At 32.8% G+C, this 23,980-nt stretch overlaps 4 protein-coding genes across 9 annotated transcripts; 1 reads left to right on the forward strand and 3 right to left on the reverse strand.

Annotated features, from left to right (window-relative positions):
- Positions 1–1,338: 1,338 nt before the first annotated feature.
- Positions 1,339–5,501, forward strand: LOC107959614 (probable polygalacturonase). 2 transcript variants are annotated; one of them, XM_016895705.2, is made up of 6 exons: positions 1,339–2,039; positions 2,884–3,004; positions 3,748–3,922; positions 4,295–4,365; positions 4,486–4,644; positions 4,723–5,501. In XM_016895705.2, the coding sequence occupies exons 1-6, from the start codon at positions 1,587–1,589 to the stop codon at positions 5,112–5,114; spliced, it is 1,371 nt and encodes a 456-aa protein (XP_016751194.1). In that variant the 5' UTR covers positions 1,339–1,586; the 3' UTR covers positions 5,115–5,501. The 2 variants fall into 2 exon arrangements, with proteins under 2 accessions (XP_016751194.1, XP_016751193.1); XM_016895704.2 differs by having other exon boundaries at positions 4,486–5,501.
- Positions 4,737–6,756, reverse strand: LOC107959615 (photosystem I reaction center subunit N, chloroplastic). 4 transcript variants are annotated; one of them, XM_041114409.1, is made up of 4 exons: positions 6,187–6,756; positions 5,959–6,084; positions 5,762–5,863; positions 4,737–5,201 (listed from the first exon to the last, which is right to left on the reverse strand). In XM_041114409.1, exons 1-3 carry the CDS (start codon positions 6,484–6,486, stop codon positions 5,774–5,776), a joined length of 516 nt encoding a protein of 171 aa, XP_040970343.1. In that variant the 5' UTR covers positions 6,487–6,756; the 3' UTR covers positions 4,737–5,201; positions 5,762–5,773. The 4 variants fall into 4 exon arrangements, with proteins under 4 accessions (XP_040970343.1, XP_040970342.1, XP_016751196.2 ...); XM_041114408.1 differs by having other exon boundaries at positions 4,737–5,321; XM_016895707.2 differs by lacking the exon at positions 4,737–5,201 and adding an exon at positions 5,628–5,680.
- Positions 6,757–7,350: 594 nt separating this feature from the next.
- Positions 7,351–10,460, reverse strand: LOC107959616 (probable gamma-secretase subunit PEN-2). The gene is made up of 2 exons (XM_016895708.2): positions 10,073–10,460; positions 7,351–7,727 (listed from the first exon to the last, which is right to left on the reverse strand). Exons 1-2 carry the CDS (start codon positions 10,350–10,352, stop codon positions 7,567–7,569), a joined length of 441 nt encoding a protein of 146 aa, XP_016751197.1. The 5' UTR covers positions 10,353–10,460; the 3' UTR covers positions 7,351–7,566.
- A 3,750-nt stretch (positions 10,461–14,210) lies between these two features.
- Positions 14,211–23,150, reverse strand: LOC107959613 (GDP-mannose transporter GONST1). 2 transcript variants are annotated; one of them, XM_016895701.2, is made up of 10 exons: positions 22,722–23,150; positions 21,261–21,419; positions 20,319–20,550; positions 20,036–20,175; positions 18,483–18,612; positions 17,842–17,940; positions 16,774–16,928; positions 15,304–15,420; positions 14,850–14,947; positions 14,211–14,736 (listed from the first exon to the last, which is right to left on the reverse strand). In XM_016895701.2, the coding sequence occupies exons 1-10, from the start codon at positions 22,730–22,732 to the stop codon at positions 14,678–14,680; spliced, it is 1,200 nt and encodes a 399-aa protein (XP_016751190.2). In that variant the 5' UTR covers positions 22,733–23,150; the 3' UTR covers positions 14,211–14,677. The 2 variants fall into 2 exon arrangements, with proteins under 2 accessions (XP_016751190.2, XP_016751192.2); XM_016895703.2 differs by having other exon boundaries at positions 21,261–21,405; positions 22,722–23,137.
- Between the last annotated feature and the right edge of the window lie 830 nt (positions 23,151–23,980).

The raw sequence follows: 23,980 nt of genomic DNA on the forward strand, positions 1-23,980 counted from the left end.
TATATACATTAAAAATATAAAAAAATAAAATAAATGTATAGAAAAATCAGAATATATATATAATCTAAAAAATCATATAAGAATAAAAAAATGTAAACGAATTGTAAAAATTATATAATTTAAAGTATATAATTCTAAAATTCTAAAAACGCATTTAAATTTCAAGTTTTTTTTTGCAATTACTTAAAATTTAAATACCTTTTATTTTTATAACATTTTTCATTTTTTAAATTTCTAATTATATATTTTAGAATTCTATAAAAATTTATAAAAAAAATCTTTATATATTTACATAAATATGTCATGTGGCGTTTTGTGATTAGTTATAAATTTTTTGTTTAACGCTTGTCAAGAAAATTGACTAAAAATATAATAAAGGCATGCTTTAAGTACCCAATTGAAAATTAATTGATACTTTAGATATTAAAATGGGATAAAAAAATTTAGGTACAAAAATGGGAAAATAAATATACATAAGGGCCAAATCATGAATTAAAAAATAATTCTAGACTAAAAGGCTTACGACAGAGGCCATGAATTTCAGTAATTTGTGTACCACGTGTATGATCACGATTCCTCCTAGAAAATCACAAATACAAAAACCTCTCCATGCACCGCAAACACACTACAAAACACCCTCTTAAAATATTTCTATTATTTTTTAAATTATTTAAATAATGAAATTAGGAAAACAGCTTTGAAAAGAATCCCGTGACAGGCGGCGTCACGCCATTTTTTTAAACACGGTCCTAGAAATATTGAACTCCAAATCTACGCGTGGCAGTTTTCTATTGGTCATAAGCATCATATGTTTTTTCTCTCCACGTTTCTTCCTGAGTTGCACCTCTTGCAACCGTACAAACCGGATCCAAAAAAGTAATTTTTCGGTTAAATTGTGCTATTAGTTCCTGTACTATACCAAAATTGTGGATTTAGTTCATGTATTTTTTATCAAATTTATTTTTTATAATTTTTGAATTATTCAATTTTAGTCTTTATATTTTTAAATTTTTAAAATTTTAATTTTAATCAAAATGATAGCAGTTAAATTAGATGTGATAATATGTATGATGTGCAAAATTTTGGATTTAGCAAAACTCAATTTAATGTTTAGTAGTTACCATTTGGTTAAGACTATTAGTTTAAAATTCGAAAAGTAAATGGGCTAAAAATATCAAATTAAAGAATAGAGATTAAATTCACAACTAGCGCATAGTATAGGGACTAATAACAGAAGTTAACCAAAACTTTATTTTAGTTTCCAAACGGACCCACACAATATTTTTAATCCTTCCATATTTTAAGCCGTGTTTGCTAAAATACGCGTGATGGCACTGTACTCTGAGCCCGGCTTCTACCTTGCTCTTTTCATTTCATCATCTTCTTCTTTCTAACGCATGCAGAGAATAACACAGAACAGCCCACTGTTTTATTTATTCCTCACTCATTAAACCATACATTTCTTCTTCTTTTTTTGTTTTATTTTATTTTATTTGTAAATTTTAGCAAAACCCAATTCCATTTTTTGTTTGATAAATTTAATCTTTGATTCTTTCATTTACAGCAATCCAAATTCAATAAAAAAAATGGAATCTGAGAAGTCAAATTATGGTGCAATAATGGTTTACTTCACGAAGCCTTCCTGGGCTTTCCTTGTTCTTCTCTTTACTGTTATAGCAATCCTTAGTCTTCAAATCTCTCCAAAAGCTATTATTCTTCCTTTCCCACTCTTTCCCGTTCCCGGATCATCCGAACTCAACTTCGAATCCGATTTCGACCCCGGAAGTTGCGCCGCAATTTTCGGTGAGTTGCCAGAGAGGAAACTCGTTATGTCGTTGAAGGACTTTGGGGGAGTTGGCAATGGGAAAACGTCTAATACGGCGGCATTTAGGAAGGCATTAGATTACATGCAACGTTTCAGTGAAAAAGGCGGAGCTCAGCTTAATGTCCCCCAAGGAAAGTGGCTAACCGGAAGTTTTAATCTCACTAGTAATTTCACATTGTTTCTTGAACAGGGTGCTGTTATCTTAGGATCTCAGGTCAGCTATGCTCTGTTTCAAGTTGTTTATTTTATTTGGTTTATACTGGAACCTGAAAAATTAAGTTTTGTGATTACTGGGTATTGAGCATAAGCTTCTTTCATAGTCTTTTGAATTGTGGGGGATTATTATGCTGTAAAATAGAAAAGAAAAACAGTGTGGGTTACTCTGTTTCCCCTGTATGAATGCTTTCTTTCTTCTTCTTTGTGTCTTTCAGTACTTAGCCTTTCTAATGAAAGCTTATTTTCCCCATTGTCAGCCGAAAAATAAGGAAGAAATGAAGCTTTGTAATAGGTGAAAGAAAAAGAGAAGTGTCTTTACCTAAAAGTTAGGTGAAAAGAGAGGGCAAATTTTCAATTACTGCTCGTTTGAAACATAGCTAGGTTTGGCCATGTCATGTTTATCATGCTTTGATCTTTCTCATAGACTTTTTTTTCTTTTTTCTTTAGTAGTGAAACAAAGTTGGTTGGTGGTGCTGATGTGCAATTTCAACTAAAGGGACCCCATTAATTGTGCCATCTAAATTTTGTTTCTCATTTCAGTTTATATTGAGCTGTTTTTCTTGTATAGATTTGACTCTAATTAGGAAGAGAATGCCATGAATGTTTTGATCCAATCAAGATATATGTGTTTGTTTTGGTGAATCAAGTTGGTTGAATTAGAAATTTAGTTAATGCTACGCGGCAGCTTGTTTAATAAGTTAGATAGTTGGTGATTCTAGTTTACTTACTCCATTAATTTGTTTATCAACTTTGTGCCAGATATAAGTGCAATGTAGTGGTGATATGTGGATGATCAGATATAAAAGTGCCGGGTTTTAATTTCTTGTGTTTGTGAATAATAGGACTCTGAGGAATGGCCTATTGTAGAGCCATTGCCTTCTTATGGTAGAGGGAGAGAGAGATTGGGAGGAAGACACATAAGCCTTATTCATGGAGACGGTCTTACCAATGTTGTTATTACAGGTATTTTTTTTCTTCTTAACAATGTGAAAAGAGAAAGAAGAGTTGTTGCTTTTACGTTAGCAAGTCAAGAACTAAATCAAACTTCTGTCTTTACAGAAAACATAATTTTCTCATTGCCTGTATAATTAAATGGATCTTCTTTCCACTAGTTCTTGAGTGTAAATCGACTCCCCTTGAGTACTATTTAGTTGTTCTTCATTTTTAGGATACATTGAAAAGCATAACCTTACCTTGATATCATTTTATATGGAGTGTGAAGTAGCATTGCATTTATTTCCCGACATGTTATTATTCCTTTAGTTGAATTAGCTAAAGGTACCCCGAAATGGCATTATAGATTTACATTTTGCAGTTTGATTCATTTGACAGAAATATTTTATATTTTAAGTTTAGCTGACCACTGATAGAAACATCATCTACTTATTCTAAACATTCAGTAAATATTCAATGGGATCTTAAGCAGCTAAAAAATTGTTTAGTGGATGGTGCTTCAACGGAAGCCATCCTAGGAGTTTGTTCTGTTTTGCCATCAGTAATACAAAATCAATGCTTTTGTTATGCATGCTTAGGCATTACATTGAAAAGAAAAATGGCACTTTGATCTACTATTTCTACTAGACTAGTGACATCATTTACCTTATTTAGAAAATTTACCATTACCATGCCAACTTCTACCATGAAACTTGTATCCGATTTGGACGGTTTATCAATTGCATGTGTAATGAGTTGTTCTAGTTTTGTAGGAAATAACGGGACAATTGATGGCCAAGGTCGAATTTGGTGGGAATTGTGGTGGAACAGAACACTAAACCACACAAGAGGCCACCTCGTAGAACTGATGAACTCCAATAACATTCTTATTTCTAACTTAACCTTCCGGAATTCACCATTTTGGACGATTCATCCCGTATACTGCAGGTATGAGTTCTCTAAGTTGTAGTAGTTCATCTAGTTTCATTTGTTTATTTATTTTGCTTGCTTTTATATTTTGATCCAATAAGAAGATAAGATGCACATCTCTATACTTGATATTGTTTGCAAAACTGAAAAAGAAAAGAAAAGAAAAAGAGTAGTAAAACCAGTTTTAACAGATAGAAGATTAATATCTAAAGATATTGCAACTATATACCTTCTCTCATTTCAATATTTACTCCCCAAATTCACTTGTAGGACAAAACCAAAAGAACTTGAGATTGTGTTTAGTGCCCCATTGCTGCTTATCACAGTTTTCTCAATTATAATAATTATAAGAAGGAAACTAATAGTTAGTTTTTGTTCTTTTTCCTTCAGCAATGTAGTTGTTAAGGGCATGACAATATTGGCTCCCCTTAATGCCCCAAATACTGATGGAATAGACCCAGGTGTGTCAGTCTCATTCTCCATCTTCTTGTGTACCTTATTCACTATTGTATATCATCTGTAGCAACCTAAATCTCATAATGGATAAATCTTTTCCAACATCCTCATTGAACTTTATGCAGACTCCAGTACCAATGTATGTATTGAGGACTGCTATATTGAGAGTGGAGATGATCTTGTAGCAATAAAAAGTGGATGGGACCAGTACGGCATCAAAATGGCACGATCAAGCTCAAACATAAAAGTGAGGAGAATCTCAGGCACTACACCAACTTGTTCAGGTATTGGCATTGGTAGTGAGATGTCTGGAGGGATTTTTAATGTAACTATTGAAGATATGCATGTTTGGAATTCGGCAGCTGGGGTCCGTATAAAAACTGACAAGGGTAGAGGGGGATACATTGCAAATATCACCATAAGGAATATAATGATGGAACGAGTCAAAATTCCTATTAGGTTGAGTAGAGGCTCGAATGATCACCCTGATGATAGATGGGATCCTAAAGCCATTCCTAAAATAAGGGGGATTTTCATTAGTAACATTGTTAGTTTGAATTCAACAAAGGCACCAGTACTGGCTGGTATTCGCGGCGCATCATTTGAAGGGTTATGCTTTAAGAATGTTACTTTACTTGGGCTTTCCCCGGACGCGGCATGGCACTGTGAGTTTGTTTCAGGTTGTACAAATGCTGTGTTTCCATTGCCATGTCCTCACTTGCAGAACAATGGCTCCTCAACATGTTGCTCATAGGCTCAAGTTCGAGGTGAGTTCATTCCTGACTGCATACGGAAATTTCACTTCCACCCACAGCGATGGATGCTCCGAGCAAACTGGATTCTAAAGGTGAATCATTTCACAAGTATCATTAGTCTGAGCTTCATTTGCTCTTGAAAATGGGGTTGTGGATGGAGGGGAGACTGCAATTTTCTCAGATTAGAAATGAAGATTCCATGCATACTGCAATTTTGTCAAAACACATAATATTCATTTGAGCAGTTGTGATTGCTAGGGTTGCCAGATTTGTCTGGTTGTTACTGTATTGCAATATGGTTTAGGGTTGATTTAAATTTATCACTTGTGTAACAAATGTATCTCATATATGGTGGTATATAATATTTATGGATGTCTGTTAATTTATATTAAAAGCTATGACTATGATATTTGCTTAGTTAATATACATACACATATATAGGGACCAAATGGGGATACACATACATATAGTACATATGAAAATAAGCATCATGGTGAACCAATACTGCAAAATTAAGCAAGTTCCATCTGGAAAGTGTTTGACTAGTTTATTCAGCACCATACTTCTGTTTAACAACAAATACCACAACATTTTCAGGGTGTTTCACTAAATAGCACAACAATACAGAGAAAATTGAGAAAATTACATTGGGATGTCTTCACCATTTCCAGAAAACATTGGAACCGCACTTGTATTTGTCCTTCCCTTCACACTCCAAGGCCAAGTCATCAGAGATGAATGGTACTTTCTGCATCAACAAAACGAACAATATATACATGCTCAAATATCATCGTTATCAACCCTAAACCTGTAAAAAAAAACAAAGAAAAAGCGAGTTGGAACCTTCTGTTTTGCAAGATCCTGGCATCCTGTAAAGTTCTCAGGGAACTTGCAGGTGCCAAATTGAACAGTGTATGCTCTTGCAAAGTTTGCTCCACTTGTGGCCAACCTCTTCTTGTCATTCAACTCCTGCGTTTTCTCACCTTAATCTATGTTAACACAACAATAATGAATCCCCTACCATGTTTGACTGATTTTTTTTTCAGTTTACAGTTTTCATAGCAAACATACCTTGTTAGCTTTGCTCTTTTCAAGGTAATCATCAATGACCCCAGCATTTGCAGAAGAAGCAGCCGCTGTGGTGAAAAGGGTAGCTGCCAAATACAGCATAGCAGCTCTTCTTCCTTCATTGCCACTTGATTCTTTGGAACCTGAAACTTTACCCTGTTGTTGAGCTCTGATCACTGGCAACTTGTAACCACCAGGCAAAACTGGGGAAGCAACTGAAGGCACTGAGGGGATCTTGGCATTTAGCCCACTGCCTGAGATAGCATAGTTGCATGCCAAAACGCTGGAGTTCATGGCTGCCATTGTGACAAATGGGAGTAATTGTTTACCACAGAAAATGAAGCTTAATTGGCGTTTTAATTTTAATCTTCTACAAAGTCATTCAGTATAATAGATTTGTGATTGGGGATATTTGATAAGTTAGTGATGTGGAAAGAAGAGATGATGAATTGGATAAATGATTGTGGGTGGAGTGTGGATAAGGTGAGATTGCCTCACTCCTATTGGCAAACCTTAGTCTTCATGTTGTGTTTTTCGGTGTAACTAAAGTTTGTGTGGCAAGCTTTAATTTTGGGTCCACTTTGGAATCTAAAATTTGTGGTTTATATATCTCTACCTCGCAGGGTAGTCAGGGCAGATAAGGGTTGAAAACTTGAAATTGGGACTTTTGCCTTTTGCCTTTTGCCTTTTGCATAGTGTTTTGCTGTACTTATTGTTTATCACGTAAAAAGTTATTAGCTTATACAGACCCTTTATTTCAAATTGTCTCTCTTGCAAATGTTGCATGAAAATCTTCTACACAAGGATCCAAGTTTCCATGGTAGAACTTGTACGTGAATTAAGATAGGTGACACTAGAGTGTGGAACAGCCATTTTGTCCATTATTTGACAATTTGTATATAAGAGTTCCTCCATCATGAATATGAAAGTTTGATGATGGAATTGGTGCAAAGTGACACATGGTAATCTAAAACCATGACTCAAATCAGATTAAACCCCATATTTTAACGTACACTACTAATAATACAACCCCAAATCTAATTTATCAAATAAGACTAAACCAAGAGTAAGTGTCACGCCAAGCGCTTTAAGAAAGTAATTAGGATGCATTAATCCCACATCAACAAGAAAAAGAGAAGTCTTTCGGCATATAAGCACAAAGGAAAAGAAAAAAAGGATCTCATGTTTAATTGCATTCCATCTACATATTAAGCTCATAAGCCTCAAACAATTTGACAATTTTGATTACAAAAGCATAATTGGTTCAACAATCAGATTATACACATGTTGACTTCAAATGATTCTTTTTTCTTCATTCAAAATATAGTTTGGGGATTGATAATGCAAAAGCTAGCAGCCATAAAATTTTGAAAGGGAAGAAAACTAGCTCCAACCTGTCAAACCTAACCGGTCCGCAACGTTATACATTACCAGTTGATCCCAGGTAGAACCAAAGAGATGTTCTCCTCCTATGGCAAATGTCAATGCCCATGAAGACAAAATAACTGAAAACACTGAAAACCCAATTGCTGATGACACAACATCTGCAAAAACAAATATTTATTAGAACAAATAAATAATAAATCCCAAACTTCACAAGAAAAAAAGTATAGAGCCTGGAAGAACAACATGGGAAATTTAAAGGATTGATTTTGTTCAAACAACAGAATCATGAATATTGATATTTTTCTCTATCATCCCCATTCCCTGAAAAGAAGAGGTGCGTCATGCCATCTTACTAAAAGAGCCCCCCTTTCTTTAATGTCTCAAGAGTATAACTTAAAACAATATAGGTAATTTGTTTGGACTTGCATATGTAACACATGTATATGCATATGATTGGTTCTCGGCAACAAGATGTATACAGCCAATTTTTGTATATAATGAAAATAGACCACAAAAATGCATACATGCCATGAGAAAAAGTATATGAACTTTTGATGGAGAACAAAAACATTCAAGAGCACAGGGCGCACTCTTAGGTGCTAAAAGCCTTCTATCGCCTAATGCACAGAAAATAAAACACTCAGTGAGTGAAGGAGCATATTATAGATATATATCCATCTTCTATAGAGGTTAGATATTGTCCTTTTACTAAGATAAAAAAGAGATCAAAGAGACACTTTAGTTAGTTGAGCTTTCCCTGTGTTTGACCAAAACAGAAACTGCACCCAAGTACAGAAGTCATGCGCCTGATCAAAAGCAACTCTTCTTGATAGGTCCATGATGCTTATTCTATTTAGTGCTGCACCTAGCATCAAGGTATATGCCTTTAACAATTTACTCTGGCCGACTAAAGCATTTCCCAACTTACATTCAAGGAAAACCCTTATGTACACAAAAAAAAACTAGTTATTCTTGTACTGATCAAAACAAAACAAAACAAAAAATTTTAAGCAATTCATATGCATCAATACCTCATGATTCTTAGCTAAACATTTATGATTCACTGTTTATAAATGTATACTCCATAAAGATGGTCTTTCCAGTTTCTTTTACCAACAAAACCACCAAAGTGACCACAAGACTGCATACTAAGTCAACCCAACAATCCAACAATACATATCAGAATTTTAGAAAAAGGACAAAAAAGATTTTGTTAAAGAACCTTTAACCTTCCCAAAGACTAAATTGTTTGGTAAGACAACTTTACATTGTAGAATCTGTGTTTTCACTGCACTACAAAGGGCTCAGGCACATGGCTAGACAATGTCAAGGTGCAGTACTAAACAGCAAATGCACCTTCTAAACCTCAAGGTGGGGTGCCTCTGATAACTTCAAGACTTCTGGTACCACAATTCTTAGTAGCATTCCAAATAAGCCTATCTCTTCGTATCACATATTAACCGGATGATGTAACTCATTCCCATAACGTGCCACAAATTGGAACATACCAAGTTCCTTGAAACTATGGTCAATGCATTATAAAACTAGTTTACTTCTCCACAGCATATAAGCCAAGAGAAAGGATAGAGAAATCAGTTGTCAGGAAACACTAAACAATTTACCTTTCCATCTCAGTAATGTCAATATGGAGCAGAATAAGTTAAATGGTATGGCTTTTAACTTTTCCCATTAATCATTTTAATTGGGAAACCAAATTCTGAGCAACATTCCAGGCTGTAATGTTGGACTTCAAATAAGGTTATTGGGTTCCAATGAAACAATGTACAAGCTCCTATTTACTTGGTTCCAAATAGATTCTATAAAGAGCCAATAGCTACTAACTTGCAATTATGTAGGCCAAACCAACTTAGTTTAAATGCAAATGATTATTACAATACCAACGCGATCAAATTCAACTCCAAAGAGGTTGTCTTAGACAATGATAACTTCTTTTTTTGCCTTTCACTAACCAAACTGTGAACTTTAAGTAAATAGACTAAAGTTTTATTAGTCTAAATATTCATTGCAATACTTCTAGCGTTTGCATGTTGATTTCTCAAAATTTCCTTAATAATAATAATAATAATAATAATAATAATAATGCATTTAACTTGTGATCAGCAAATAACTAAATATAACTTACATTCAATCATATAATTGGTCAATAGACAAGTAAAATCACGTAATTTAGTTATTCAAAAATACTAAATTTTCAATTTTAATTATTTAAAAATTTAAATATACCTTACAATTTTTTCATCCATATGATTTCTTAAGTCAAAAGCTAAAAAAAAAGAAGGTAAAAGGCAACAACAGCCATTTAATCCTATGATTTCCATAGATTGATCTACTATATAGAAACCTAAATTGAAAATCTTAATCAATTCGCTAAAGACAAAAACATCAAAGCAGCAACAAGAATTTGGAAAAGAAATCGAAAAATTCTCGATTAAATAAACAAATAAAGGAAATATTAAATAATGTGAGAAGAAAGTGTAATTACAGGGGCGAAGACGAGGGAAGGAGCGAGAGTGACGGAGAACAGGCCAGAAGTAGAAGCAATTGACAGCCCAAAGAAAAGGCAGAAGCGCGTAGCCGAACTTGTAGAACCTCCGAGCGTAAGATAGCGATTCTTCCTCCGACAGGCCCAACGGACCGTCGATTGTGGGCCACACCGGCGTCGATGACAGTATAGAATTGCTATTGTTTGTGTAATTGCTGTTAGGGTTAGGGTGAGGGTTCAGGGCTGCGTTCGCTGATGCCTGCGACTGTGAGGCTTCCATTTCGGATCTACTACTCCGAAACGATGTCGTTGGAGCTGAAATCTTGTGCTTTGCTCTTGGGAGAAGACCCTTCCGTTTTTCTCTTTGGTAGTTAAATAACTAAAACAAAAGGTAAATTACAATAGTGACCCATACATTTCTTTTCTGATCATTCTAACTAGGTAAAATTATAAAATAATCATCCATCTATTAGTAAATTTCTTTTTTAGTCACTCAACTGTAAAAAATTACTAAATGATCATCCAATCATTCAATTTTGTTTTTTATCGCCAATTTGGTAATGGAGGCATCTTTTAAAATTATCATAATAGCAACTTTAACACTCAATATTTATACATTATATTTTTTATTATAAAAATCTAACCTTCAACATTCAAATTTTGTGTAATTTGATCTTTTTTGCAATTTTTATTTTCTTTGTGATCCTTTCACTTAAAATCCAAAAAAAATTATTAACTAAATTTGATTAACACTAAAAAATCCAAAATAATAATTTAAAATTCATCTTTTCTCATTCTTTTTGAAATTAACCCTCAATGTCATAAAGAAAAGCAAAACTGCAAAAAAAAGAGTCAAATTACACATGTAAATGTTGAGGGTTAATTTTTTTAGAATCAAGATTAAATTGACATAAATTATAAATGTTAAGAGTTAATGTTACTATTATGCCAATTTTTAAAGATGTCAGCCTGCTGGTGACCAAAAAATACAATATTGAATAGTTGGGTTACCATTTGTAACTTTTCATAATACAATATTAAATAATTGGGTTGCCATTTGTAACTTTTCATTGTTGGGTGATCAAAAGATAAATTTACTATTAATTGAGTGGCCATTTTATAACTTTTCATAGCATTGACAAAAAAATACTAATATTCCGATGGCTATTAAAATAGTTTACTCAAAAAAAGGTCTACCTAACCAAACTTATTAATAAATATTAAATTTTAAAATATAAATATTACAAGTTTAATTATTAACATTGTTAAAATCTTTCTATTATATTAAGGCACATCCTACTATTAATAAAAATTAAAATGTAAATATTACTATATGTTTAAAATAGATTTAAAGTTTTTATATTTTTGTTCAATTCCGATCAGAGGCGAAACTAGAACAATTTTTTAGGAGGTCGAATGAAATTTTAATTTTTATAATCTATATCTTTATAATTTTTAAAGGATTAAGTCGAATTTTATAATTTTAGAAGGAAAAGTGCAATTTTATCTTAATTTAAAATTTAAAAAAAAATTAACGGCCTAAATAGTAAATTTTCATTTTAGAGGGGTTGGAGCTCCTACCAAACACCTTAGATTACACTCTGATTTCGATATTAAATAAATTGACCTATTTCAAAAGGAATGAAGCAATTTAATTCTTATTAAATTCGAAAGTAAGCAATTAAGCAGATTTGTTTTCATCAATTTTGCATAATTTCAGTTGGTATAATAATTAATTTAGCTCTTAAATTTATTTATTTAGTCAATTTGATCTTAATTTTAAAAAATGTAACAAATTTAACCTTTAATATTTATACATTTGTCAATTTAATTCTAATTATTAAAAATTATCTGTAAATTAAAAAATATACATAAATTTTATGTATTTTTAATTTTAATTCCTTTGAATTTTTTTTCTCTCATCTCGTCTTCGTTTCTTCCTCAACCAAAGAAAGTAAACCCATTTCTCCCTCAACTGCAGAAAGCAAATTTAGAAATAATGTATCCCTCAAGTCCAAAATAAAAACCAAAATGATATTTTAAAAGATCAAAACCTTCTTTGTTTTCAAAATCCCAACTCCAAACAGCCGATTTTTTATTTTTGTGAGTGGATGTGGCTCCTTGCTTGTTTGTGAATCATTATGGTTATATTTGTATTGTGATGTTTTCAGAGTTAGAAATTATGTGTTTGTATGTTCATGTAAATCATGAATCCCTTGTGGGTTTTCTGGATTCTTGGCATGAACAGTGAAGTTCAAAGAATTATCTTTTGGGGGTTTTATGTTTGCAATGACTTTTGATTCATCTCTAAGTTCCATCCATTGCAATAATAAATTACATTTGACTAATGAACAAGCCTATGAAGCTTTAGATTTTGGAGTTCTGGGTACAACTTGGTGAAGCATGGTCTGATGCAAAAATGGTGATGGATGACCGCATGAGTTAGGGTTGTTGATTGGGTATTATTTTATTTTTAAGAATTAAGATCAAATTCACAAGTGACTTTTTAAGAATTAGGACTAAATTAGCATAATTGATAAATAATGTGGGCTAAATTTATTATTATGCCAATAAAAAATACAAAAATAAAGTTAAATTGTCTTTAGTTGTGCCTAACTTTGAAATTAACAAGGATTAAATTGCTCTATTTTTTATAGGGATCAATTTACTTGATTTTAAGTTTGAAAGGGGTTAGTGAGTTTTTTTATCTTAAGAATTTTTTTTCTCTTTTGGAAATATTTTTTATAACATAACCTTTTGTTATATGACTATCAAGTAATTTTTTTTTATTTTAAAATGTCATATAAGTGGAGTTAATATTTACAATATAAAACACAAAAAACCCTAATTTTTTTTCTCCAAGTCGTTTATTTCTTATCTTTTTGTTTTTGTCTAGCAGCAGTATTAGTCTTCGTGCTAGCTACCGCCCCGGCCTTTTGCTCCTACCCATCAACCTTTTTTTCTTTCTCCTTTTCATTCACTTTGTGGATATCTTTGTTATCTTCACAAGTGATGATGGGCAAATGATAGTATCTATTATTGCTGAAACATCACCAACCATCGACAATTTCTTTTAGAAATTGGGTAGCTATTTGTTGACTTCTTAATCTGTTTCTATTTTGAGAATATTTTAGAATTATAAATGATTTTATGAATCGGTTTGGACTCGTGTTGTTGTAAGTTTTACATGTTTTTTGTTTGTTTGGTTTTTCATTGTTTAATAAGTTTCACTTTTAAAAGTTTTTGTCTACTCTTATAGTACGCTTTTTAGTCTTGCTTATGTATGTAGTCTTGCTTTTGCGAGTGATTTTAGTGTTGATTTTGTTGGCGTCCTCTCTAGTTTGACGGATGCTCGATTCTTTTGCCAATTTATGCCCCCACTTTGGACCATCTGATTTTGATTTTCTTATTGTATCAAGTGCTTACAATCACTCTTGATATGTTGTGCTAGAGTTGTGACAGAGTTGATTGTCAACATGCCATAATGTTCTATTGTTGTTAAACCTAAAATTTTAAATGATTAAATCCCTAATGATAAACAAGACTAAATTTTAAATATACACAAACTACAATTACTTAAAACATATTTTAACTTTTAATATATGAACCATAATAAAATATTTTTCTTTAATGATTAATCCGATCATCGTGAGTGTTTAATCCGATCATCATGAGTGTTTTCTAGAAAAAAATAAATAATTAACCATGAAATATGTTCCATTCTTATGAACAACGATTAAACCCTAATCTTATTATTAAAAAACAAAGTGGGATATTACCCCACACCTTATAATTCAACAATAACAAAATGTTATTCTTACCTCACAACAATAAAAATTAAAAATAATTATTAGATTTATTTTTTGGGGCAAATACTCTCCGGTAAAGTGATTAGGATATTAAAATGTTGACAACCCTCCCTCAGTTCAATTCCCCCAACTCCAAGAATACCTTATTTTTTTACTGTAAGTTCAAAATCAGATAATAAATAAATAAATAAATAATTCATATATTTTTTAGCTCAACATCTCATAATTTCATTTTTTTAGTTAGAGGGTTGACTAGTTTATGTTTGTCTATACTATTACTATATTAAAAATGAATCACTCTGCATATGCAAAATAATTGAGATATCATGTGAGTGAACCCTTTTTTCTTTTTTTCTCTCATTTAAATTGAAGTTTGACTAAAGGATGCATTGATTACATTCAAGAATTAGTAAAATTACAAAGGATAAAGAAAAACAATAAGGTCCCCCATACAGGGTACAACATAGAAAACTTTGGTTTAGCATCAAAACCAGATGCTAAAAACTCAAAGTTACCCCCCCCCCCCAACAAATAAAAAAACTACACTTACATTGGGAACTAATTTTCCAACACTCCCACAGTGCTCAAAAGTTGACAGGGTGCATGTTACACAATATGCAAACCTTCACTCAAGAGGATGCATCCACTGTATAAATATACTGGCTACTATAACTCTTCTTTTTTTGGTTTCCAAGGTATCCACGGAAGAAAGCCCGATGACTAATCATTCGCATTTTATAGGCCCATGAAGGGGTAAATGCTGGCCACTAGTTTTAAAATTGACTATAACTGTCTTTTAAGATTGAGTTTTCTCCCGCATTTTGGCCCTTGCGAAAAAAACTCCGGCCAAAAGACCTGCAAAATGCAATGGCAATGGCATCTTATGAAAGGAACTTGGAAAGGAAGAGATCAGGGAAATGTTAAAGAGGGTCTGATGATGATAACATTTTTGGATTCTTGAGCCTTACCAAAGAAAATGCTGGCAGAGTTCTCCAAACTAGTAGGGACTTTGAAAAGAACAATCCCGGCAACAGAGAGAGGGATTTTATTCAATGATCCCACAAGACTGCAGATAACAAATATAGATACATTTTAACCACTAATGAAACAAGTCTAATGTAATTTCAGTGGTTCTGGCATTCATTCCATAAACCAATCCACATTTTAAAGAACGCAGGCTTAGTATTCAGCTGGCAGTAGTGGGTCAAATTGTAAACTACAGTAGTATTGGTCAATGACCTGTACTCTAGTTGTCTAGCATAACTTAACTTCTAAAGAAATTGCACTTTGCTAAACTAGAAATTATGCACTGTAACACTGTCAAAAACTAGAAATGTTTCTTAGGTACTTCAGTCTATTCGTACAAAGCTAAATGCTCATGTAAACTATGTGCAGTGGCCTTTAAGCCCTTTTTTATCTTACCTGTAAGTGGTAGCACCTGTTTGATGAAGAAACCACATTGAAGTGAAACTGATCGCCAGACCCAAAAATCCACTTAATGTCATTACCAACCAAAAGTCAGGCCTTCTTAGAAGCGGTCTGTCAAGTAAATTAAAGATAGTGAGCTTCCAAAGAACTCTAAAATAAGAAAAGTTAGAAGAATTCATAGTTAAGTGAAAGTCAAAACTGGTTGTTGAGGGTTATTTCACTAGATGGCATGGGTTTTCATTCCAGTTCAACCAATAAAATCTAAGTCTGAAAATTAAGCTGCACTTGTTTGTTGAGCTCAAAAATTAAAACTGAGCTATTTAAATCCTAACATGAAAAGATTGGTCCTTAAAAAAAAAAAATCTTGCATGGTGAATGTGACTAAGAAGGTTTGAAATAAGAAAAGACTGCATCAATACCAACATCATCTACAAGCAAATAAGTTGTAGGAAGAGTTGGGTGAATTTACTTGTCTCGGGAATATCAAAATTGGAGACAGGTTTTGAAGAACTTGAATTTATGAATGACAAAGAGATCCACAAAATTATATTTTGATGAACCGAACAACTTTGGCTGATGCAATCTTTGGTTTTATAAAGAACAAAGTTAGAATAAAGAGGGCTGAGAATAAGTAAAGAAAATGAACAAAAATAAAGCAAATAACATGAGATAGCACCTTGATGGTCCAAAAAACTAATAGAAAAGCTTTGAAACGTCCAAGCAAAAAACTAACAGCAAACTTTTAGAATAGAAGAGGTTTAAAGTTCTAATGAAAACTTGAAGTGAATGACTGTGGCCAGTGAACGCAAACCATAGAAGGAAAAGTAAAGGTACAGTATTATACGAAATGCGGGCCACAATTGAAGAATTAATGAAATAATACTGTTTAGGAAAGAAGCCAATTCAAGTTTAGGATCCACACTTGACACAACCCATTAGCAACAAGCAATTGACCTTTAATCGACAGACACCCCATGGTGACGTTAACTAGTCATCTCTCAGCTCTTCAAGCAGAATCTAAAGCAAGAATCAAAGGCAGCATCTATAATTTATGTAGGACATGTTAAGACTTAAATTTGTTATATTTCTCAAATCAACAGCGACAAAGCAAATGTATCCTGTTACACACAGCATGAAGTGGGGGACTCACGGACTTACTAAATTGTTAACACCCAACCTGCCCCCAGCCCTCTCGGATGGATCTCCCTTTAACTATTGATTGTATGATATTGAATTAAACAACCATCACTCGATTAAAAATTAGAAATGGAAGCATTCATGCTAAAAGCTATTTATATTTTGAACCAATCACAAAGATTGAAAACTAATAGAATCCAACAAAGATCATGTGAATTAAAACATTAGACCATGAAAGAGTGGACATCTTTGTTTGTTTGTTTACAATGCAAATATAGTGCTTTGAAGTTCTGACATGAATAAAGATAGGGGGATAAAAGCACTCACGTTGTGTAGAGATAATCAACCTCGTTGAAAACAAAAATAAGAAGAATCCCCAACGGCAAGGAAAGTGTGTTATTCAGCAAGACCATTGAAAATTCATTTAGGTTTCCAGATTTAGTGACCTGCTTTGCAGTATCCATGACCCTACGCAAAGTCAACTGCACGAGTAAAAAATAAATGAATAATCAATCATTGTGATTTTAGATTTAAAAGAAAATGAATGAACTAGAGATGAATAAACAATCTGCAATCCATAATTGTATAAGTGGGAGGAAAAATTTCATGAGTCCAATACTAAATATAGCAAGTACCAACAAACTGATCTCGCAGCTATATCATAGTCCACTTTTGAGAGTTCAGGACTGAAAATAGAAATTCAAGACACAACTGATTACATGTTTAGGACGCACAAGCAATTGACACTTCAGCAAAAACCCTAATGAATAAAAAAAGGGCATTAGATCCCCATAAATATGACTCGTGGATGTCGCAAACATCTAAAGTCTCAACTATTACATTAGCGTTACTGTATCTGCACATTCAGCCAAAAGAAGCTTCGCCAAGAAATGTTCATTTACTCACTCTAACACAAACTACAGATCTTACCTACACTCCTAAGGTTTTTGGCACTTATCATATTGAAGATCACTAATGCACATAACATTTTGCACTATATAGGCAAAGACAATACCAGTACTGGTATGTTAACATGATAGTTGCTTTATTACCAAATGATGTCTCTTTTTAATCTCATAGCACATTATTCTGAAATAGATTGCAAGGAAATTCAAGATTTATATAAAAAAATTCAAAAGCAGTAATTTGAGACAAAAAGGTTGATCCATTATTAACATATTGCATGTCTGCAAGTAGATATTTAATCCTGTTGCTGCAAGTTGATACTTTAGCTTACCTTTCTTTGTACAACAAGTAGGCTTTTATTTTTCCAGACAGCAAATGAAGATTGAAACATTAGCAATAGATTTATGAACAGAAATTGGCTAAAGAATTTATTAAATTAAGTACAAAACATCCTTTTTCATAATTCACACAATATCATTATATACTCACAGAATATGATGCAGTTAAGAAGCAGTTTACAATCTGCCATGAATATCCGATGGCATGAAATGACAGGTCTGTTATCCCTCCAGAAACTGCTGAAACAATCTGCACAATCCAGAAGCAAAATCTTGTTATGCTGATTACTCTTCAAAACTGAGTATGTAATAAGACATTTCCTTTAGATAAGACCAACTTCAAAGTAACCTGATTTCTTATGGAAACAACTTGATAAGTGCTCTAGAATTACACAAAGGTAAAATCAAGTTAAGCTGATTACTTTCCACATTGATTATGTTTATTAAAATATATCTCTGTTAGATAAGACCATCATAATAAAGAACAAGGTTTGCTATAGATGCTTCAATTCATGAGAAAATCTTTTGAAGTTTTCATAGAAGGAAAAAGGCAAAAAACACCATGACATAGTATGCCTAGAAAGTAGTGGTATGAGTTACTTAAAATTATTTCTTTATTTAACAAAAGTGTTTACGGAAAATGATTATAGATGGAAAATGAAAGCAGTTAAAAGGAAATGATATAAACTATGATATCCAATATCAAGCTAATATAAGAAGAGCAACATGTTGATTAAATTATTCTCATTCCCGTATTCTCTTTTCTCAAAGTAACTAATCTAATAAACATACCATTAAGAACAAAGCAGCCCACACTCTGCTATCATGATGCTTCTTGAACAAATACATTTCACCGACTGCGGTAATTACATTAGTAACATTCTTCAAGACTGTGACCATGGCTACATTAATATATTTCAAACTGCATAAAGCAACAAAAATTGCAGTCAGGCTAAAATAAATATGAATCCACTACTTTGAGCTTTCACCACCATTATTCATGACAGCATGTCTTTCAAGGAAATAACCTTTAAGAAAAATGCAACTAACAGTGGCTAAGCACTAACAACTGAATGTTCCAACTTACCTCCACCTAAGATAATCTCTGGAAAAGTAACAAGTACAAGCAAAAGCTATAGACCATGTTCAGGATTTGTTTAAGAAACTATATAATCAAACATATATCCGAATACTAGGTATATGAAGTGTATGTTTAGTAAAATAAGGAATAACAATCAAGAAGTGATCAAATTGATGGTCAAGTGATACCAATCACGGAGCACTTTAAGTACCTAGGGGCCATAATTCAAAAAAGTCATGGTGATTGATGGAGATGCCGAGATGCATTGCTAACCATATAATGAAGGTTTGGTGACCTAATTGGAAAAGTGCAACAAGAGTTTTGCATGATTGCGATATCCTCTTTAGGACAGCAGGCCTACTTTGTTATAAGGTATCCTTTGAGTTTGAAGGGGAGGATTCTTTTGGACAGCAGGCCTACTTTGTTATAAGGTATGAAATGTTTGGGCTAAGAAGAAGCAACATATCAAAAGATGACTGTAGTTGAAATGCACATGCTAAGAAGAATGTGTGGTAAGAGCAGGAATGACAGAATCAGAAATGGCAAAAGACTATCTAAGAAACATGGTTCAATTTCATATGTAAAGGTTTTATTGCAGACTATCAGCAAGTATCACAGAGTGAGACTCTTTGATATTATAGATTCAGTACATCCTTTGGACCAAAAGGCTAGCAATAATGACATTCATCAAGTACTTAAAATCCCTTTCTCCCTCCCTTTTCTCTCTTTGTCTTTCCCCAACCCACAGCCTTCACCATCAAACTATCTGCAAAGTCCACATAGTTTAGGCTTTCTAAATAACCAATTTAGACTATATTGAGTGTCGTCCAGTTGATTTTAGTTGGAATTTATAAGGTAAATTAATGTGGGTACAAGTCTTTTCATCTTTCTTTTTGGTTAATTAACAAGAGGTAAAAGTTCTTTCAAAATTCAAACAGAAACCTCAATACAAAAGTGGCAATACCTAAACAAGGTACTATTCAACTATTATGATCGATGATTATCCTGGTAGCCCCGTCTTTTGAGATAAAAAAAAATACAATAGAAATAAAGCCTGAAAACTTCTCCGAAGACAAAAGCATGAAACAGCCTTGATGAGGTTATGCAAAAGGGGACTAATTTCTTCAAATGGTAACAGGTTACTGATTCACATGCATAGAATTACAAGGAAGAAATTTTAAATATTCTTTCAGCTGATGGATATATAAAAGAAAAATCAAACAAGGATTCACCTAGATGATGACACAAGAAATTAACTTCATACCTGAACATGCTTGTAAGAAGCATTCCAACAAATATGACATTTACAGGTAACCAGACTTTAATCAACCTCCATGTTAGCGGCTCTCTCGATATTAGGCCCATAGAACTCAGTATAGATACAATAACAACGGATATAAAGTTCTGCAGGCAGACAGAGTCAAGAGCTTGTAATGAGATTGGAAACACTTTTTAACTGGTTTATTGAATCACACATAAAAGTCTTCTGCTACGAAACAAAAACAAAAATCCTATCATAACATTGAATATCAGTGTCAGTATAATACCTGGTACAGCATCAAGGATATCCCAGCATTGAAATCATAGCCAGAGAGAACAAACTTGTTTACCAGTATCATACTGCAGGAGGATAAGCAATATGCAAGGCCAGATAATAATGCCTGATTTTGTATTTTAACGGCCTTGTTACTACGTACTGTTTTATTCCTGTCCTTTTCCAACTTACCATCCTCCAAATCCAAATCATCATTTTCAAGAAACTTTACTCCGGATAATGACCTATATTAACAGAACAAGTTGGGCAATAAGCACTGTTAACTATCGCACTTCATTTTATTTGCCAACAAGATATGCAAGCTAAAAACATGTTAAACCTACTGAAGCTCACATGCCACTTAAAAGAAGAGAAAAGGGATGGAGAAGGGGACTGGAACACTTGGGGAACAATAAGGCCCATATCACTTTTAGAATTTCGGTAACTATACCCCCACTTCACTTTTTTTTTTTTGAAGGATACTCCCACTTTACTTTCAAGACACATAACAGTCAAGTTTCATTCCTTCAAAACTTAACATCATCTGGAAGCGGAATCCAGTTCGAAACTTAAGTGGCAATTAGAGTGAAGGTTATCATTCCAGGCACCTTCCTTCCACTCTCCATTCTCTCTTCTCCATACCTAAACACTACCATACAAAATGAATGGGGAAAAGTTCAAGTAACAAGCTGTAAAGTTCATTTTTTTTAAAAAATCTTTGTAGTTTTTATGCATTGGAAGCATTTTTAGAGAAGCTGTATACAGGGTGTAATCAAATAAATGGCTGAGAAGGAGCAAGAATTTCTAATAAAACCATATATCATCCTACATTCAGAAACTTAAATTAGGAGAACCGTAAAGTAGAAATTTATAATATGAGAAGCTTTCTTAGAAATGCAAAAGCAAAATAAATCACGCAAGTGCACGAAAATTCAGTAAAATAACTAAATAATACCTGTTAACATCTCTTCTTACTGGACTAGAGACTTGATGGCCCTGATCTAGCACCCCATTTGGCTCATGAAACTTAAGGGAAACCATACTTCCGTTTTCGGTGTGATTCCTTTCAAAATGACCATCAGGAGAATCTAGAGATGCACCTATTGACAAAGTTCTTCCAGATAAAAGAAATATCCAAGACTCAGTCTTGAGATCCAAAAAGAAAACTGTACATTACATGATCAAGGATAGACAGTAACAGTAGCAGAAACAATGCTTAAGTAGTCATATATCTATCTTTCATATTATACGAGCTCAAGCACCAATAGTTTGTTGCTGCTAGAAATAATGCCAACAACTTGAAGGCATAACGAATCAGAGAAAAATAAAGGACCTAGAAACCCAGAGAAGGAGCCATGAGTGTTTAAAGGATAAAAAGTACTCCAGCTTCCTATTATAAAAGATTCTGATGGAAAGCAAAGTAGCATGTAAACAAAAGTATTTGTTTAAGTAACAAGCACTACTAAACCTTCAGTTCAGTTTCCTAGTTGCTTTTGGAGTTGAAAATCATCTTCTAAGTTACATTCAGTTTCACTTTTGACTAAAATAACTCTAAATTATTGATAATACCTGCAACACTTTCTTTACAACATTATGAGTTTCAACACCAGCAGATTGGAGAAATTTGCATAACATGGATGCACACAATAATGGTGATCCATTTGCTAAGCATGAAATGGAACTAGAAATTCCTTAAAACGCTTAAAAGTATACCAATAAGAACTTCCTTGCTGCCAAATGCATAAACATAGTAAAATGGCTACTTTATAAACCTTATGTCTATCATCAAACAAGACCCTAAATATCATGCCCTAAACCCAATTAAGCTTAATCTTTGTTCTCCTTTTACACAATTACGAAAATTACCCACCGTAACAAAAGAATATATGCATAATTATAAAAGCAACAGAATTTAAAAATAAAAAATAAAATTGTAGAACAAACTAAACTTATACCTACAAGCAACAAGATGTTTCGAATGAAATAATTACCACACCAAGTTTCCCGAGACTTGACCTTCTGTGATTCAGTTCTGAGTTGATATTACTCATAAACAAAAACCTATTCTTTATACTAAAGACAACTAGATCAGCCCGTTTAAATTAGTTATCAAGCAAAAAGGGTAACTTACCAAGTTAAGACTTATATATATTAATTAATACCAGCATTAAATGTAACATACACTAGAAGTACTGATCGGCACCTTATTTTTATTTTAAAAAATACAGAAAAATTTATTATCCATATCTAAAACTTATACTTCAACAACAGCTGGATAAGACCCAAAGCTAGATAATTTACCCACTTGATCTTCACAAGCAAAGAATCAAACTTTATATGAAACAGGAAAAAAAAAACCTAATTTCCAGATTAAAAAGGAAAACCCAAAAGGGGGAAAGAGAAAAATAGTAAATACCTTGAACCCATCAAACTCAGAAATTGATAGCTCCGGAATTTGAATGCATAAACAGCATTCAAATTCTATACTGTAACGATCAAAGAAAGAAACCCAACAGTGAGAATCCAAAGAAGAATAGATTTAAGAAACTTGGAGAGAAATAAAGAAAAGACCCTTTTGAGATTTGAGCGAGAAAAGCAAAGAACAAAAAGAAGAATATAAAAAAAGGGCAGTTGAGAGGGCTAAGAGTTCAATTTGTTTGATAACGTATAAAAAAAAATACAAACAACAGGCTCTTCAAAAAAAACCTCCCAGATTTCCTTTTTTATTTGACTTATTGGGAGTTTTTTTATTTATGCTTTCGAAATTTCTTTGTTTTCGCGTTGGCTGCTGAGTGGTTGAATGATAGAGCTTGTGTTTTTCTTGACACTGGTTCTTTTTCCGTATTGACTGGCCTTTATTGCATACCTTCTTGCTTAGCTCAAAGTAAAGTCCCTTGCTTGATTAATTGCCTTTTTTCGATTAATTAAATGCTTAATTCATTGTTTGCAAAAAAGAGTATATTTTAGATATATTCAGACCAAATTTTGTTCAAATTAAAAAATAAAATAAAATTAATATCCACCCAACATCCTGTTTTAAAAAAATAATAAGTTATTGATCTAACGAAAAGATATTTACGTGAATTGTTAGTTAAATATTTAATTCTATTAGTATTAATATTGTTACCAGTATAAAAAAATGTAAGTTTAAATGTGAGGAATTATAAGTAGTTAAGAAAACGTGAGTTTAAACACATTAATGTTAATGATACTGTTTAATTCCTTATTATTTAATTTAATAAAGATTTGATTAAACTTGATTATGTACGGAACTTGGACTTCACATTGAATGGTTTTCTTGAAGTGGGGAATTGGGTAAGTAAGCCAAATAAAGTTGAAACGTGTGGGAAATGGCCTAAACTTTGGATATTCATTTTACTTAGTGAAATAATGAACACCCCCAGCATCCAATATTGACTCACCCACAAACAACAAATATCTAATTTCCTTTACAAATATCGCAATTTAAATAAAATTAAAATATATCACGAATATTATAAGCTTTTTTTTCAAGGGAATCAAATTATCCTCCACGTCATTACAATATTCTTCCTTATTCCCTTCTCCCAACTAGCTTTACCTTACTTCTCCCCTAATTTTGGCACGCCATATATGCTTAAAAGTTTTAGGAATTTTTTTATTTTATAAATAAGTTAAAATTTTATCACATGTTTT

Source organism: Gossypium hirsutum, chromosome A05 (genome assembly GCF_007990345.1).
Source record: "Gossypium hirsutum isolate 1008001.06 chromosome A05, Gossypium_hirsutum_v2.1, whole genome shotgun sequence".
Classification (NCBI taxonomy): Eukaryota; Viridiplantae; Streptophyta; class Magnoliopsida; order Malvales; family Malvaceae; genus Gossypium; species Gossypium hirsutum.